The 17,525-nt window shown below is 40.1% G+C and overlaps 1 protein-coding gene and 1 non-coding gene across 2 annotated transcripts; one reads left to right on the forward strand and one right to left on the reverse strand.

Annotated features, from left to right (window-relative positions):
* The first annotated feature begins 2,804 nt into the window (after positions 1-2,804).
* Positions 2,805-2,887, forward strand: trnal-cag (transfer RNA leucine (anticodon CAG)). Its single transcript has one exon. It is a non-coding gene; the product is annotated as a tRNA-Leu (tRNA).
* Positions 2,888-3,493: 606 nt separating this feature from the next.
* On the reverse strand, positions 3,494-16,562 carry tdrd15 (tudor domain containing 15). The gene is given in 6 exon segments (XM_028604589.1): positions 3,494-3,909; positions 4,217-4,380; positions 4,879-9,143; positions 9,145-10,603; positions 14,785-14,842; positions 16,442-16,562. Coding segments are annotated over 5 exon segments (5,922 nt in total). The 5' UTR covers positions 14,805-14,842; positions 16,442-16,562; the 3' UTR covers positions 3,494-3,895.
* Positions 16,563-17,525: the final 963 nt, after the last annotated feature.

The following is a 17,525-nucleotide window of genomic DNA, read 5'->3' on the forward strand; positions in this document are numbered from 1 at the left end:
ATTCTGGTACAACCTCAAAATACAATTATGAACCTGAAAATTAGCATGATATGGGCGCTTTAATACTTCAAATGTGTATGTATTAAGACAACAGAAAATACTGGTTCGGTAGTTGCGTGGGAATGACACAAACTGGGTTAAGGACTTGTGTTCTGATGACTTAGAGCCCCTTTTTGGGCTGCGTGTGGGCTCTTTGCTAGTGGGTACATTCAGGCTATCAAAGATTCTCTGTTTCAATTCTATGTTCGAAACCGTCTCCAGGGCAACTTATCACTATCACTTTTCCGCAACTGATTTAGTATTTGGTTATGATGCCAATAATTAGCTATTATATTAATCCTGTCCTAATTATGAACAATACTCAAAGTATATATTGCTATATGTTGCTCTATTACTTTGTGGTGTGTTCAGCTCTGACAGTTTGGAAAAAGACAGACTTGACTTTGTTAGTCACATGCAACAGTACACTAGCCTGGTCCTACCAGACTCTTGTTTGGCCTCTCTCCATTGACAAGTGTTAACTTCCTTCTGTTTAAGTTTAAAACTATTGGATCTGCCATAACCAATCACTAACGTTTGGTCGTGACGTCGGCTTAGCATCGTTAGCGTTCACCTTAGCCAACTCCTTCACCACTAACGGAGCGAGCTGGAAAATCTAACTGTTCCCGAACCCCGTGGGGAGGAGGGCCACAACATCATGGCCCCCCAACACAACTCAGCAAAGATTGTTCTTGCTCAGACTTTAACTTCTTGATATTCTGCAGCGTTGCCACAACGGACCGAATGGCTTTGTTCGCATCTTTCCCCGCCGCCATTACGGAACTACAACTCAAACTAGCGCGCGACCTCAACATCATCGCTCTCAGCCACTCCCTCTGTTCGCTGATTGGACCGGTGAAGATTGGCCGGAGAAAACCCAAGAATATACCGCAAACCCAGACGGTGCGCTGAAGGGAAATGAAAATTGAGCCGAAGTACGTAGACAGGCTAACTGTAAACAGCACAACGAAGTGAAATTCATCCTCTGATTTGACCGGCTTTTAACCCACCCCTAAGCGTTTTAGGAGCAGTGGAGCTGCTGATCCTGTTGTTGTTTAACCCCCCAACTGTAGCACAAGTAGACTTTATTGTACTTTGACAATTATTGTTTTCCTTCAGATCGTTTTTAGATCTTAACATTCTTCACTGCACTTGAAGGCAGCGTCATTTCACGGAGAAAGAAAACAGACGGAAGGACTGTTTTGTTGTTGCAGGAAACGGTCAGCTGTTACACAAACTCCTCGGTTTTTAGTTTCGCTTTTTTACCCCCCTATTTTAAATTGTCTTGTGGCAGCGATAGAGGGACTGAGGTATACTGTAAGAGACGTTCACACTGCCTCAAAACCAGAAACACTGAAGTCTGATTGCCCGTTACATGACCGGCTACCACAGGATGACGTCATGTTGCGTTTCTCCAAAAGTTAAAATCGGTCTAAACTTTTCGCGCGGGGAGAAACTTGGAATGGACGACCGCTCTACTCCGAGAGAAGAGAGAGAGACAGTGCTCCAGCCCTTTTTGGTTAGTGCATTACATTTTCAACATTGGCCAACTACATGGTCATTTCACAAAGAATTTGCCACATGTAAATAGAAGGGACTCTAGTCGTGGATTTAATTAACACATCCCAACATTTGTTATTCCAGCTCCCTCCCTTCTCGCTCACCTTCGCTCCCCTACCCTGCTCCCAAGAGGAAACACTTGCCAAACAATTACAACTTATTTCTAAATCTGGACAACTCATGCTATTTATTCACCACAACAGGAAAATATGATAGCCTAAAAGAATGCAATTTCTACCAATATCCAACAAAGCGATTATAATCAACAAAATATGGAAAGTCTCTCTTAGATTTAAATAAAGTGCAACAAAATACTTGCGTTAGGAACAGTTAGCCCACATAAAAAATAAAAATATTACAGGTTCTAATTCCTATCCAGCGGATGTGTTTTCATCCAGTCCTAAATATATAAAAATGAGTCTGAACTGTGCTTCCTAATCAACAGTCTGTTCATGAAAGGACAAATAAGTTTACATAATAGTCTATGTAAAATATAATTCACACCATCATTACATTACAAAAAATGTACCTTTGCTGCACAAAAAAATGTCGCCATGAATCAAAAGGATCTTAACTAGTTCCGACTAGTTCACATCAAAATCAATGGCTTTACAGAACATTAAATTCTTCCTTTTCCTCCAATCTACTAAAAATTCAACACTTTGCCATTTGTGCTGTAATACTGCCATCTAGTGGGCACTTAAACACACCACATTCAATGTGTCAAGTATTGCATACAAGCTACATTTTCCCCAAGAAGTAAACAATAGCCTACACAAAAAGGCAGCCGTTAATAATGTAACATTTAATCAATATAATTTCTTACTCTTAATTGATAGAAGGTAAATTGAGCGGGGCATTAGTTTCTCTCTTGCTGGTGACCAATCCCGGCTATCAGACTTGGCAGTCCGTTTTGAGGCGATGTGAAAGTCCCGTTCAGTGAACAGGAAACATCTCTCCCTCTATCGCCGACACAAGAATGTTTTTGAACAATATGTGGGTAAAAGCCGAAACACAGCACTGAACTGCCCAGGAGATTGTGTAACAGCTGACTGGTTCCTGCAACAACAGCCACAGTCCCATCGCTTTTCTTTCTCCGTGAAATAAAGCTGCCTTCAAGTGCAGTTGGAAATGACATCTGCACTACACTCTTTCCGGTGTAAATGAGCAATAAAAACTACATCCGTGTTTTAGAGTACTCAGATGTCAGGATGGCCGAGCGGTCTAAGGCGCTGCGTTCAGGTCGCAGTCTCCCCTGGAGGCGTGGGTTCGAATCCCACTTCTGACAACAATCTTTTCTTCCACAGAAACCTGAAACACTGAGCCAGACAAACGTGCCATTTCACCACATCCACATTTTATTTTTAAATAACTCCTTTAATACATTGATGACATTTTGATAATTGTTTAAGGATGCATAAAACAGCGTCCAACAGTGCCGGACTCATGACTTACTATGAACAATCCTGGCTCAACAGCACACTCTAGTGGTGGAACATGAACTGCAATGTTCAGGACCTTTCCGTTTTCCCACACCCTTAAATGAACCTTTGTCCCACTACTAGTTTAGAGAACAAAGTATGTGAGAGTGAAATAAGTATAAGAAAAGATTAAATAAAATAAATTAAATGTCAAGTCAAAAATGTATTCTACAGAAGGCCCTAATTGTAAAAAAAAAAAAAAAAAAAAAAAAAAAAAAAAAAAAGTTCAAGCAACAGTCTGAACCAAGTTACTTTTTTTTGAATCTGGAAAAAATATTTCCTCTCAAAAGGTCCCTAAAACTCAAAAGTAACAAAGTAGAACTATCTTAAAATAAACTTAACCAAATATGTGCTTGGCTACTTTATATTTAGTTCACCTCATCAAAACAAACACTGCAGTTCTTACTGTCTGGTTTCTTTATAAAAAAACGGAAAAAATGAACTGAACATCCATCAACATTATTAATAAAAAAAAAGATGCTGAATAAGGAGAACACCTCATTTAAATCTTAATTTAAAAAAAAAAAAAATAGTTCACTGACTCAGATTTCTTGTGCTTTTAGGCACATTATGCTGCTGTCTGAATCCTTTCAAGGTACTCCAGCTAATTCAACAAAACAAAATTATGTTTCACCATGAACTAATACAATTAAGTTTACATAATAACATCGTAAAGTAAATTATGTCACTTTTAAGTGCTAAATCTCAATTTATAGCCAAAAAATCCAACAAGCAGCATCTTACTTGGATTTATCTGATGCAGAGTGATTGGGGATTGCTGCTCATTGTAGTGACAAGATCCAACCGGACTGCCTTCACATCAGAAAACCTGTAACAAAAGAGAAAACAAAGTGACAGGACCGTACTGTACATTACTGTTACTTTACATAGCTGCAAACCCCTTTTTTCAGGACATGCCTGAAATGCTCGTCTAATAAAATACACCTTATAGGAGCGTGTTAAAAGTTTTGGATTGACGTATTCCAGAAAACGGTTGTGAACTAAATGCTAAGGTGTGGACAATTTGTGTGTTTTTAGCTAATAATAGAGAATATTCTGTAAAAACAGATCAGTGATGCCGTTTTGCCCTGTTTTTTTATGCCAGTTAACAAAATGCATTTAAAATATTCTCTTACATCGCCTAGATTCAGACTCAATGCTGAGTTGCATCTTCCCCTCTTCTTCATCAGATGACTCGACCGAGAGATCTGACATCCCATCGCAGCCTTCATCTTCCAGACCACACTCTTCCTCACTGTCAGGAGGAGGAGCAGCTTTATCTGAGCTCTGTTCCTGGAACCTGAATGTGTCAAAAATAAGGTTACATTTTAATATTATTTAAGTATTTTGCTTGAAAATGTGCACCCTGTATACTTTATTCCTGTCTTGGCAGCAAACGTGACTGTTTTCTGATATTATTTTCAGAGTTTGCTGAAAAATTACCAAGCATAAAGTGTTGCAAGAAGTTTACGGTTGACAAGTGTCTTGATGTTGAAGACAGCTTATTATGATTTTGGAAAAAATGGAGGGTAACGTGCTAAATAACTACTGATGTTTTCATTCATTCTAACCAATTTTTTCTCAGAATTGATCCTGCTTTGAAATGATTACATATTCAAGACTTTTCTTAAAACAATGAGCCAAAGCAATGTGTATAACTAATTCAAATTTTGTCTTCATTTTATACTACGTCACTTAATTGTGAAATGAAGGGCTGACTTGAACTTCCTTCAATAAAAGTTAAAATACTGTAAAAGACAGATACCAAGTAATGGAAAGGACAATGCAAAGGGCATACCTCAGTCCTAGCATGATGTCCATATAATTGGCGTGTCCAGCATCCACCAGCTCCTTGGCAACATGGACGCCATCTGCCAGAATGTCCACCTTCCAGTGTGTGTTTGACACAAACTCTCTGAAGAAGATCTGGAGGTTCTTCTGGTACAAACACTGCTGGAAGAAGACCGCTGCTTCATCGGTCCACTGTGCATCCACTCCAACCGGTTTCACCCCTCTCAGGATGCAGGGGTACGTCACTTTTGGGAGGTTGGTTATCGCCTCAGGAAGCCTCTTCAGCGTGGAGCAGTCTTCGTATGAGATGCATTCGCAATGGCCGTAATCCACCAGGTTAAGGACTGCTATGGTGTCGGCGTGTACAATTTCAGCCCTGCACCACTTGTTCTTGGTGTCCGATTTCAATAGGCAGCAGGTGCCAGGGACGAGGTGGGCTTCAGGAAGAGGAGACATCTGCCCAGGGAGGTCGTCCAGCATGATGGACACTTTGTTCATGACCAGAAGCCTGTCCTCCAGAACGACACAAAACTCAAAGGGAGTTGTCACTGCAGCAGCAAAGCCAGAATATGCTTCGTCTAGATCAATAGGAGCAAAGACAAGTTGCTGAGTAGGACTTTTGTCCAAGTTGGATTCTCCTTCTACTTTAGTTTCAGCGGGCAACACTAGCACCTCCTTGTTCTGCTGCAGGGTGGTTGTGTGTTGACGAAGAAGGAGCAGCCCATTCATGATTATTTCCACATTCCACAGTTTATCGTCTTCTGAATAACACATAAACATCAGCTTGACTTTTTTGCCAATCAGTGGTTTAAGAGTTTCACACCACATTTCGTGAGCACCATCTCCCTCACTGAACCCAAGGCAGTTTACCTTGCACAAAACGGCAAGGTCTGGGATTTTTGTCAGCTCGCTACACTGTCGTCGGATTGAGCCACTTGGGATTTCTTCCGTTATTCCTTGATCCACGAGAAAGACCTGGCATTTTCCCTGGCCTACATTTTGAACAACAGCCCTGTGCCACTGCTTGTCCTTTACCTGAACTAAGCACTTATAGCCTTGTTTGACATTCTCTTCGGCCACGATCTGGCACTTGTATAGGTTGTCATCTATACTACTTTCCAATGCAGCAAGCAGTTCACTGGCCTTATTTAGTCTGGCGTAAAAATTGCTGTTACTCAGGACCGACAGAACTGTACCAATCTCTGTGTCTTTAGCTTCAATAGTCGGGTGTACGATTTCATCTGCCCAATCACTTTTTGTTTTGACAGGTGCTTTTGCGATTTTTCTTAGATCCTCCTCAGAATTATCCTTGTTTCTGGTGGGTGCTTTTCGATGTTCTTCTAGTTTATCCGACAGTGTGGCAGGTGTCGGTTTCAGCATGAAGTTTTCACCATCAACAGTTCTTTCGGCGTTTTCACCATCAACGGTAGCTCTTTCAAATTTAGTTTTTTCAATCTTGCTCGCTTCTTTATCCAAGTGGTTCTGCTCACAGGATCTCGCTTTCTCTTCCGTTTCAGATGAACCTGCCTCCTCTTCTTTTTTGGTTTCAGTGCCATTTTCAACAGCTGCTTCAAGTGTGTCTGAAAGACCAACAGCTTCTTCAAAAATCTCAACCTTGACTTCCCAATGAACTTCATTATGTCGGACAAAATCAACCATGAGAGGCTTCTCCATTACAGCATCCGTGAAAGAAGCATCATTTTCATATGTGCTTGTGTCCAACAGGGAGCAGGATATGCCGAATCTCGGCTGAGAGAGATATTCCTTTGGTATGGAGTAGATCTTCTCCTTCCTGATGACTGCAGAGTTTCCATAGTCCACAAACTCAACTTTGTAACAGGAACTTCCTCCACAGTCCTTCACAGCAGAACGATACAGAGCGCTGTCTTCCTCATACTCAGCCAGAACAAGGTCATTGATTCTCAATAAAGTTGGAGTCTTCAAGGAATCTCTGAAGACACTTGTGTTGAGATCTTCGGCCATTTGCAAGATGGCAGGTTCCTCCTCCGCCAGTTGAAGGAAAAAACTCTTGACCGAGTCAATGTAGGAGACAAAACACTTTGCCTTGAAACCTGCGCTCACTTTTATGTCCGGCAAACAAGAAAGCTGAGGACTTTCCGTGTCCGTATTTTGTGGTTGTTTTGACTTTGTGTTTGTATTATGGTACTCCCTTTGTCGTTTTACTTTTGTGTTCTTCTGAGCTTTCTCATGAACATAGTTTTTTGTGTTTTCTTTCTTTTTGTGAGGTGCAAATCCAACTTGAGTGCACCTGGTTTTCAATGTGTGGGAATTTGAAGACTTCCCTTTAGGTTGACTCTTGCACTTAATTGAGCCCTTTGTGTGGAGAGTTTTGTCTTTTGTCTTTGTGCTGCTCATGTCAAAACTCACAACAGTCTTTGGTTTCGGTGAAACACTGAGAATGAGCTCCTTTACCTTCTCGTTGATGTTAACATCTCCATCAAATAGTTTAACATCAAATGAACCATCTTCGTTCTCTCCAACTATGACCGCTCTCACTTGCATGTTGAGTATTGCACCATCAAGCCAATTTTTGACATCTGCATAGAGCTCTTCTTTGGAAACTGAAGCAAGGCGACATTTCAAAGCTTGCATGGGTGTGTACAACAAATCAGAGTCTTTGTCGATACACACAACGTGGGTTTTCTCAGATATGTTTGTGTTTCCATAATCCACAAAAAACACACTAAGATGCAGAGGTGACTGAACAGGATGTGCCAAGCCCCTGTACCATCGACCATCAAAGTATTTTGCCAGGCACAGCTTCCTCACAACTGCTCTCGTACTGGCTTGCATAATTTTCTCACTTTCATCTGAGATTTTCTTTTCAAGGTCTTGAATGATTTCAACATTTCTCTCAAGGTGGCAGTAGACCTCCCACTGACTGCTAACATGAGTGACGTAGACTTGTTCTTCATTTCCAGGACTTAGATCAAATGAAGAGTAGACAAAAGATTCTGGAAACACTGTTAACAGTTGCTTTGTCAAGATTTTCCCTTCTCTCGCCTGGCCCTGTTCAGAGAGCAAATTTGTTATGCTCCGTTGGGTTTGGGTGTTGTAAAGTTCCACAACATTGCACAGCCCTCTGTTTTTTACATTCAACTGAAAGACAACTTTACATCTTAGACCACTGGGACTGTCCAGGACAAAATCTGTTAGCCACTTACACTCATCCGGACTCCAATACCCACTGTTCTTTGGGTCAGCAGGTTTAATCAGGTTGGAAAGGCTGCACCTGAAACCTTGTCCTTCCAAATGAACAAATTCTGGCATTATTGCCTGAAGATTGTGTTCCTTGACTTGGACAGTAAAGCCAGTGTCAACCATTATCACTCTGGCATGACTTCTCTGTTTCTCTATGATGAAGGCCCTGTACCATCTTCCATCTATAGGTGACTTTGTGACACAACATTGATCCCCTGATTGGAGGGGAACTGTGTGAGTCGAGTAATATTGATTCACTTTATCCATCAGTTCCTCCAAAGCTGGAACCTTACCTAGAGGCTGGCACCAGAAATCTAAAGGAGACCTGATGTAAGAGCAACGCACAGCAAAATTACACCCAGGCTTGATGCTTAGGGCTTTGAAGCTAGCAGAGGCTCGGGCCTTTTCAGTTTGATTTTTGCACGTTTTCTCTTCCTCCTCCCAATCCTTCATTTGCTCTGCATTTCCATTGATGTCTGACGTCACACTACGTCTTGGGCGCCTTGTTTCTTCTGTCAAATCTGTGTTTTGCACCACAGGCTTTATGGCAATGTTGTTCCAGTATTCAGCATTTTTGGAAGAGATCAGGAGCTCAGTGATACTTTGATTGTTGTCACTTCCCGTTTCATAGAGATCAACAACAAATGTGTTTTTTCTCTTTTGGACAACGTGGACTAGCAGGGTTTTGTTTGACACAGCTTGTCTCAAAAAGTCAGAGTTGGCACTGGTCCAGACTTCATCCAGAGGAACAACATTAACAAGAGTACAACAGAAGGCAAATGCTGATTTGCTCGCAAATGTCTCTGGCATCTTCTTGATCAACATGTGTGGCACTTTCTCAATGTTCCCAAAATCCATAAAAAGAACTTCAGCTCCATGCTTTAGAGTGTCTGTCACAATGCCCCTGTAGAAATGCATGTCTTTCTCATAAACTGCACAGCACAGTGTCCCAAGCTCTGGATTCACCAGCACGTCTTCATCCAGCTTCACTTGATTGTAGTAATCTGCCAATTTCCTCATCATTTCTTCAAACTCATCATTGCGTTTTTTGTGTTCTCATCCAGAAGCGGTTTGGATTCTGGACATGCTCAACATAGCCCAAAAAGACAGAGCCTACATGCACCTCTTCTGCTTCCAGTGTTTTACCCAATGCTTCACCCATGACTGTTTCATTGTATAAATAGCCACCTTCAGGTGACAATTCTTCTGTATCAAAAACTGACTCAATCTTCATTCTAGGATGCGCTTGCATGGGCTCCGGTTCCTTCACATGATTATCTTCAGCACCAATTACTGTGATAGAGTACATGTGCTGTTCTTTGTCAAAACTTTTGATCTCCACATCTAACACTTTTCCAAGCAAGCCTGCTTTGAGGAAACTCAACTGCTGTGTTTTGACCACCTCATCTTGATCACTAAGGGAGGCGAGCGAGCATGGGAACGCCATGATGGGTGTTGAAAAGAGCTCAGGTGGCAGCCTGTGGACATTCTCAACTTTAACAGATTCAAAGAACCCGTAGTCAATTAACAGAACTCGAAGTTGAGAGTTGACTGGGAGAAACTGCACAAAGCCTCTGTACCATTTCCCATCTTTGCTTTTGACGGAGCACAGTAACCCCAGGTTTTCTGGGGTCTTCGGATTGTGTTCTTTGGATCGGTACTCATTTGCTGCAGCCAGCTTCTTTGACATTTCCCAAAGATCTGTTTCCATACTGGTCATCTGGCAGTAAAACCTCCCAGGGTTAACAGCAGCAGTTACACGCACTTTAGCACGTGTCTCACAACTCACTCTAGGCCCACAGAAAGACAGAATGTCGTATCCCTGCAAACCAGACTGGTTGAAGAAAACTTCTTGTCCCCTTGGCTTTTCAATGAGTAAGTCAGGAACTGGCTCCTTGTTTTGTTTGATCGGCACTTCTGTGAGCATCGCGACCAAGAGGATGAAAGTATCTTTGTCCATGTGCCTTCCAAACCCATGTCTAACAAGGTCAACGTTAATGTCAGGGGCTTCCAATAAGAGCACTTTGTGGGGCAGGAAGGCTTGGATGTAACCTGTGACATATCTTCCAATCAGGTTTGAGAAGTACGCATCCACTACCGAATGAGAACAACCGTCAAGCAGCAGTACATTTGCAAGAAAGCCACAAACTATCTTGGGAGGAAGGATGAACAGATCGTTTGAACAGGAAGATATGTGGATGATATCGACACTCAAGATGTTACCGTGATCGATGAGGAAAACGTCAAACAAGTACTCTCTTCTTTTCTGAACTCTTCCTCTGTACCAGCGGCCTGAAGTCAAATCTTCCACGAGGCAAAACTCCCCGATATCCACTGCAGCTTTAGTCTTTGGTGTGTTTTGTATTTCCCCTTGCAAGATGTTATAGTCAAGTTCACATATGGATAGGTACTGTCCCTGGAAGTGTATCAGGGTTGCTTCAGGGTTCCAGTCCAAGTGAGTTAACTTGAGGTCCACTGGCCAAAGGGCACATGGTGCAGATGGACTAGACCTGCAAATTTAAGTGACTTATGTTATTAACCTTAAAAAGTGTTAAATCATGTGGGGGGATATATTAAGAGGGATGTCTGGGGGTTCTCCCCCAGTAAACATTTTGAGCGTCAAAAACTTCATTTCCTGCATTCTGATACATTTTTAGGCACAAATTTATGGTAAAGGAATGTCAAAGAAAACACAAAATTCTCCACTTCATGTTTTTCCTTTGGCGCTGGCTAAAAACGTCTCTGGGGGGCACCAAAACTTTCTCTTTACAGCAAAAACCCTGGAATCATCATTTTGCATCATTACAGATCAGGGGTCTCATTTATAAAACTGTGCGTAGGATTCTTACTATAAGTGTACGTGTGCCCAAAAGCCCAAATTGGCGTACGCCAAAAAAAAAGTCAGATTTATAAAACCGTGTGTACGCACACCTGTAAGCAATGTTCCCTTTATAAATCAGAGCTTGACTACAAGTGTGCGTACGTGGATCAGCCTCTTATCCCGCCCTGTACACACCCATTTTTAACCATAAATAGTCAATGTAAAGCACCTCGTGAATGCTGATCAGTATGTTAATGACCCTGGCAGTTGTTCTTCGTTACACCGAAACATGCCGAATCATGACGACTGGCGGAGAGAAAATAAACAAAACAAAAAAAAACTCTCAGAAGCTCGGGAATTGCTGCCAATTGAATTATAGTTTCGGCCTGTTGTCGCACAGTGTAGGGAAACCGGATCTATAGACTACCTTTATTAATAAAATCTTCCAAAACAGCAGGCATTAGGGAACTCGGGGACAGCTTCGATATACCAGACGTATATAATAAGATTCAACAGAACTATATATTATATCCAAACAAGCCTTAGTGATAAAGTTGAAGATTACATTACATTACTGACATTTCCCTCTGAAAACAGCAGGTTTCACCCAGAGTGGCGAGGATCTGTATTTGGACCGGGATGGCACGGTTCCGGCGCGTTGCCTTCTCTACTGGACCCAATTCAGTACATAGATCCAAGAGCGCATCTATATTACTATTACAGCTATATTAGGGAATTTAAATCAGCATATGAGCCAGTCATCGTCATGGTCCCTGAAGTCTCTTTTTCTCCTGATTCTTCCATTAGCGTAGTCCTCCTGCAGGGCCAGCAGTGCCATCATGCAGCATTACGCACGGGTTCACCGCAGTATTTATATGTTTATCCTACAACAATTTGTGATTGTTGACAACTTGCTAAATTCACAGCAACAACTAGTGGTATCCCCCACCCCGAGATACAATTTGAAAACGAAAGAAAGCGTTATAAGCAAACACACTTTTCATCATGCAGGTTTTGTCACAAACAGTATTAAAGTTTGGACTGATAACGAGGACATAGAGCATAACGATTGCGCAAGAGCTTACCGTCTGTATTTCCAGACTTTGACATTTGATGATATATGCACAGTATTAAAGACAGATATTTAGTTATTTAGGCTACACTGTGTTCTGCAGTTATCTAATGGTAGGGTATTTGATGGTATCCTGTATTCCATGCAGTCGGGCCATCTCCTCCTCCTGCGCTCCGTAGCAGACAAATGTGACAGCGAGACAGCACCGATTAAACATTAAGAACGAGTTTTGATTTAAGATTTGAGTTGGAGGTGTTTATGGAACAATTATTATTCAGAACAATTATCACTCAATTATCACTCAGTACAATCTTCATGATATGGTGTGAAGAAATGTGCGTAAGGCATTAATACTTAAACATTAAGAGTAGCCCAATCGTTATTCCAACTACTTTCTGCAGTCTGACTTCAGTTCACCACCTCACCATCTGCGTCGCCAATTCCTTTTTGTCTTCAAAATGTGCGTACGCATGGGTCAGAGTTTGCGTGGAGGACCGCACATTCTCCTGTCAAGTTTGTTTTTTATAAATCACAACCTTTGCGTGGGATGTGGCGTACGCACGTTTTCTGCCCCGTTTTGCGCGTACGCCACGTTTATAAATGAGACCCCTGGAGTTTTTTTCACATATACAAAGTGTGACAGTGCATTGTGGGATTCCATGGACACAATTTATAACTTCGTTATTCGAATATAATTCGACTATTTAAAAAAATATTGATATTCAAACAAATATTAGGCAGCCCTTAATATTCTAACCTGTTATGGGCATTGTTTTTTGTAAATGTGGTTGCTTGTAAACGTTTTCAATTCAGAATCCGAGGCTTTTTCACGCATTTCAAAATGTAACTCTCGCTCAGCCATAGCATGGTAGTGTTGCATTTCCCCTGACTCATTTCCTGGTTCTCCTTCTCCATAAACAACGTGAAATCATTAGCTACCGGTAATCACCATCACTCTCTCACTCTATTACACACACTCCCTCCACACACACACACACACACACACACACACACGCCGGCTCGACAGCGCAAAAGTATAAACATCAGACAGGCATGAAAACGGGTCAGGGGTGAAAAAGGTGAGAAGGATATTACCCCTCTAGGGGGGTCTGGGGGCATGCTCCCCTGGGAGAAAATTTTAAATATTCCATATTTTAAAGCATCAATCTGATGCATTTTGAGATGCATTTTTTGCCAACCAACAGTGTAATATTTCAATATGCACTCATTAAAGTTAATTTGACTGGCAAAACAGTTGAAGTCCTTCTGACATTACACAATAATAAAAGTCATAATTTTTAAAGACTAAAAAGTTTTGGATCAATTTTTACTTCTTCCAACCATATGTTAAATAAAGAGTCAATGTGGATTTACATATTGCATTAATATCATAATCCTACAATGAATCATTGTGAAAACTAAAATGTACTACTTTGGCCAGGTCATCAAAAAAGCGAAGTACATTCAAGATTTAGTCCATGTTGATATTAGCTGCTTTATTTACATTTATTAAAAACGTTGCATTGTTTATCTTTTCATATAGCTAGACGTCTAAACTCTGGGACAAGGCCGTTATGTTTAAATACCTGTCATGCTGACTCCAAACAGACAGCTTTGTCAAGGCAGTTTGGGCTTCAGATAGCTTTTACAAATCATGTTCCGCTATGAACGTGCACACACGTATTGTTTGTATCACGGTCGGTCAGTAAAGGCGCAGTCACAGTCTTAACGGTAGCGGTCGTTGCCGGTAACGTACTCGTATGACAGAGCTTTGTGACTAGCATCTAATGACTAGAAAGCCCTTTCTTACCGCTGCTGCCGTCCAAAACATGCGCTGCAGAAGCTGTCACCCGGCTCTCTCAATTTGAGGCACCAAGTGCTAAACGGCTTCCCTTCTCCACCCTTTTCTTCTTGTCCTCTATTCATGCCCAGCGCCGTTTGTTTTAACTACTTTCTCAACTAGAGCTGCCTGTATCTACATGCTCCAAGTTTGATAAACTTTGCCTCCATTTTTTTTTTAGCCGCGTTACCACAGAGACCACACCGGCACTGCACTCTGACATTTCGGCATCTGATTGGCAAGAACTCGTTTCATTGGTTGGTGGAACTCGTTTCATGGCGATTCACCAGGCCCGAGTACTTACACACACCCCCCCCCAGACATTTTCTGATTGAATCTACACGATTCACGTAGGTCTCCTATTTTGGTTTCAAAATGGCGAATTTCGCCAAAAGGTGAGTGATTTTCATGTCTGATCAGACCACTTACGTAGGCTACGGTGAAAGCTCCAAACTTCCTGTCGAAAGCATACGGTTTGTGTTTAATCCAGGGTCTGACTTTTAATTTAAAAAAAAAAAAAAGTTGTGTGTTTTTCTTCTGAAAACATCATTGCCTGCCTATTGACTGATACACTGTCCTCTGGTGGACAGAACCTATATGAAGTTTGATACAAATATAAGTCTTACAGAAGGCATTTAATGGTCAAAATACTATTAATAAATATTTGAATATATTTGAATATTAATAAACAAACAAATATGATTTTTGGGCAAAAATCAAAGCCCAAGAAGACATTAATTTCACATTTAAATGCAAGGCCTAATTAACAGGTGGGTTCTTGTATGCCGCTGACCCCTCATTTAAAAATCTTTAAAGTAAATAACTAAGAAATCTTAACATTGTTTTCTAATAGCTTAGCTGTCAACTTCTAATCCAGTCACTAAAACACAATTTTGCCTAAAAAATTGTACAATATACTATAAGCATCAATTCATTTTTGTCACATTGATTTACTTACTTTTGATGTTCTGATTGCATGGCTGCAGCATTAATAATGGTCGCATCTTAAACAGAACCTGAAAAAAAAATGTTGGTGATTACTATCATCATAATATCATAAAAAAAAAATACAAGAACAAAACTAGCATGGATCTTGACCTTTACATACTAATAAGCCTTTATAAACTAAGAAAAGTTTAAAATTTGACACATTACTACCTCTAAATATAGGGTCTAAGGATAGAGGATGTCATTCATTCAACAGAATGTAATTCTAGAGGAAACACTGACATCACTGGTCGGCCAGTGCATAGAGAAAACTATCTTTAGAGATGTGCAAATTATATTGAAACTCCAAAGCTTGTTTCATATCTGTGAAGCGAACTGTTCAATGGACCTTTTTCACAGCAGACATTTTGATTTGTCATAGTAGGAAAAGCCCAGCTGAAATTGATAACCTTAACGATGGCTCAATTCCATCAAGTGTCCCAGTGAGCTATTTCAGTGAGTCAGCATGCACAATACTATATAATATATATATATAATATAATATATATATATATATATATATATATATATATATATAATATATAATAATATATATATAATATATAATAATACATCATTAATGGTTTAATACCAGGACCTCTCCTAAGTGGAATGCAGCCATCATTAATGGTTTAATACCAGGACCTCTCCTAAGTGGAATGCAGCCATCATTAATGGTTTAATACCAGGACCTCTCCTAAGTGGAATGCAGCCATCATTAATGGTTTAATACCAGGACCTCTCCTAAGTGGAATGCAGCCATCATTAATGGTTTTGAATACACCTGTGCTTTTCCTACTATGACATGTCAACATGTCTGCCGTGAAAATGGTCTATACATTGTGTAGGAACTTCAGTCAAATAAAAAACACCATGACTGATGACATCTGAAGCTTCAAACGTCACTGATCCTTCATAAACGCTTTATTCAGTTTGACAGTTTTGCAGCTTAACTTTGTGTTATGAACATTGGTGGGAAAAGAGAGAACTGAGAAATAATATGATAGAGGCTACACTAGAAAGAGAACATTTCCACCTGACAAAAAGTAATGTTATATCAGTGACAATCTGATTTAATTAATATAATTTTCCAAACACATTACATTGTGATTAAAGTTACTATTAAATGTAATATTAATATCAACTATGGTAAGGCTAAAAAAATTACAATGACTAAATACAAACTTGGTCTAACATTATTTTATAGTCGATCTTGGAGGGAATTTTTAGCAATCTAGCTAGCTATATTAGGTAAGGTATTTAATTTAAGTAAATATTACCGCGACAAAAAATTTACTTTAGATGTACACATTTCTGTTTTGCTAAATACACATTGTACCAAATGATGTCCGGACTAACCAAAAGTGACCGAGCAGAGTTGTTCATGTCAGTGTAAATTGACATTTAGCAGGAGCTAACGTTGCTAACGCTAAACAATAGTGAAGCTAGCAGTAAAGTTGAAATTAAGCAGAAGCTAACGCTAAACAATCACGCTGCTAACGCTAAACGATACTGAAGCTAACTTTCATAGTTGGGTCTAACGGTCAGCCTAACGTTACACCATGGTCGGTTTTATCTCAAATTACTGACTAAAGTTACCTCCTTAATATTTATGACTGTATTCCTACCAGTTGTGCAGCCTCGTGTCTGCCATCTCTCAATTTAACGACGTTACTCGGGATGGTGCCTACAGATGGTGCTTGCAAAATACCGATACACGTGTTGACGTCAACACGAGCATACTGCGCAGGCGTGAGTGATCTGAAAAAACAATCACCAGGTTTCTATAACAAAAACTACACAATCGAATATGTTCCAACAGGAATGTGAGACGAAATTTGGGGAAAATTATTAACAAAATCAGCAACAAAGAGTGTATAAACACTTCATTAACGTCTGTTGAATGGTGTTTACGCCTACTACACGTGTTTTGGGTGCGATTATCAGTCTATGGGTGTGATCCATCTACCTGCAAAACGTGTCTTCCTGGTCTGATCCCATTCTGCCCGAGAAGTCTTTAAAATATAAATATTGGCATTCTGGAAATTATCTGTAGTGCAAATATGATACATGATGGGACATTTAAAACGTATTCCCCTCAAGGTTTGTGCTGATTTCCAGAGCATTTTTATTTTAACCTAAATAACATTACATTTAGGTTACATTACAGGTTTACCCCCTACAAATTAGGCCTACATTTACAGTTCTGAGGTACTTATACTTTACTCAAGTATTTCCATTTTCTGCTACTTTATACACATATCACATTTCAGAGGGAAATATTGTAATTTTTACACCACTACATTTGCCTGATAACTTTTTTCTAGTTACTTTGCAGATTCATTCAACAAAACTGTCAAACGTGAACTAGATTTAATTCCAGCTGCTTTGATCTGTTTATATTAGTTGTTTTTTTGATTTTGGACAAATATGACTTCTTAATAATGTCATCTTTGGCTTCAGGAAATTGTATTAATGCACTATTATCTGGCATTTTATAAACCCTAAGCCTAACCCTAACCCAAACAATAAGTTGATTAACCAAGAAAATAATCAAGAGATTATTGATAATGAAAATAATCATTAGTTGCAGCTCTAGTGTGGTGGATGCAGCTAAAACAAAAACCTCTTTCTTTTCTTTCCTTTAAGCAGGTAAAATGTCCATTGAGTTTAAAATTAACCTGTAAACATAACATAACGACACAACTTCCA

This window comes from Perca flavescens, chromosome 18 (genome assembly GCF_004354835.1).
Source record: "Perca flavescens isolate YP-PL-M2 chromosome 18, PFLA_1.0, whole genome shotgun sequence".
NCBI lineage: Eukaryota > Metazoa > Chordata > Actinopteri > Perciformes > Percidae > Perca > Perca flavescens.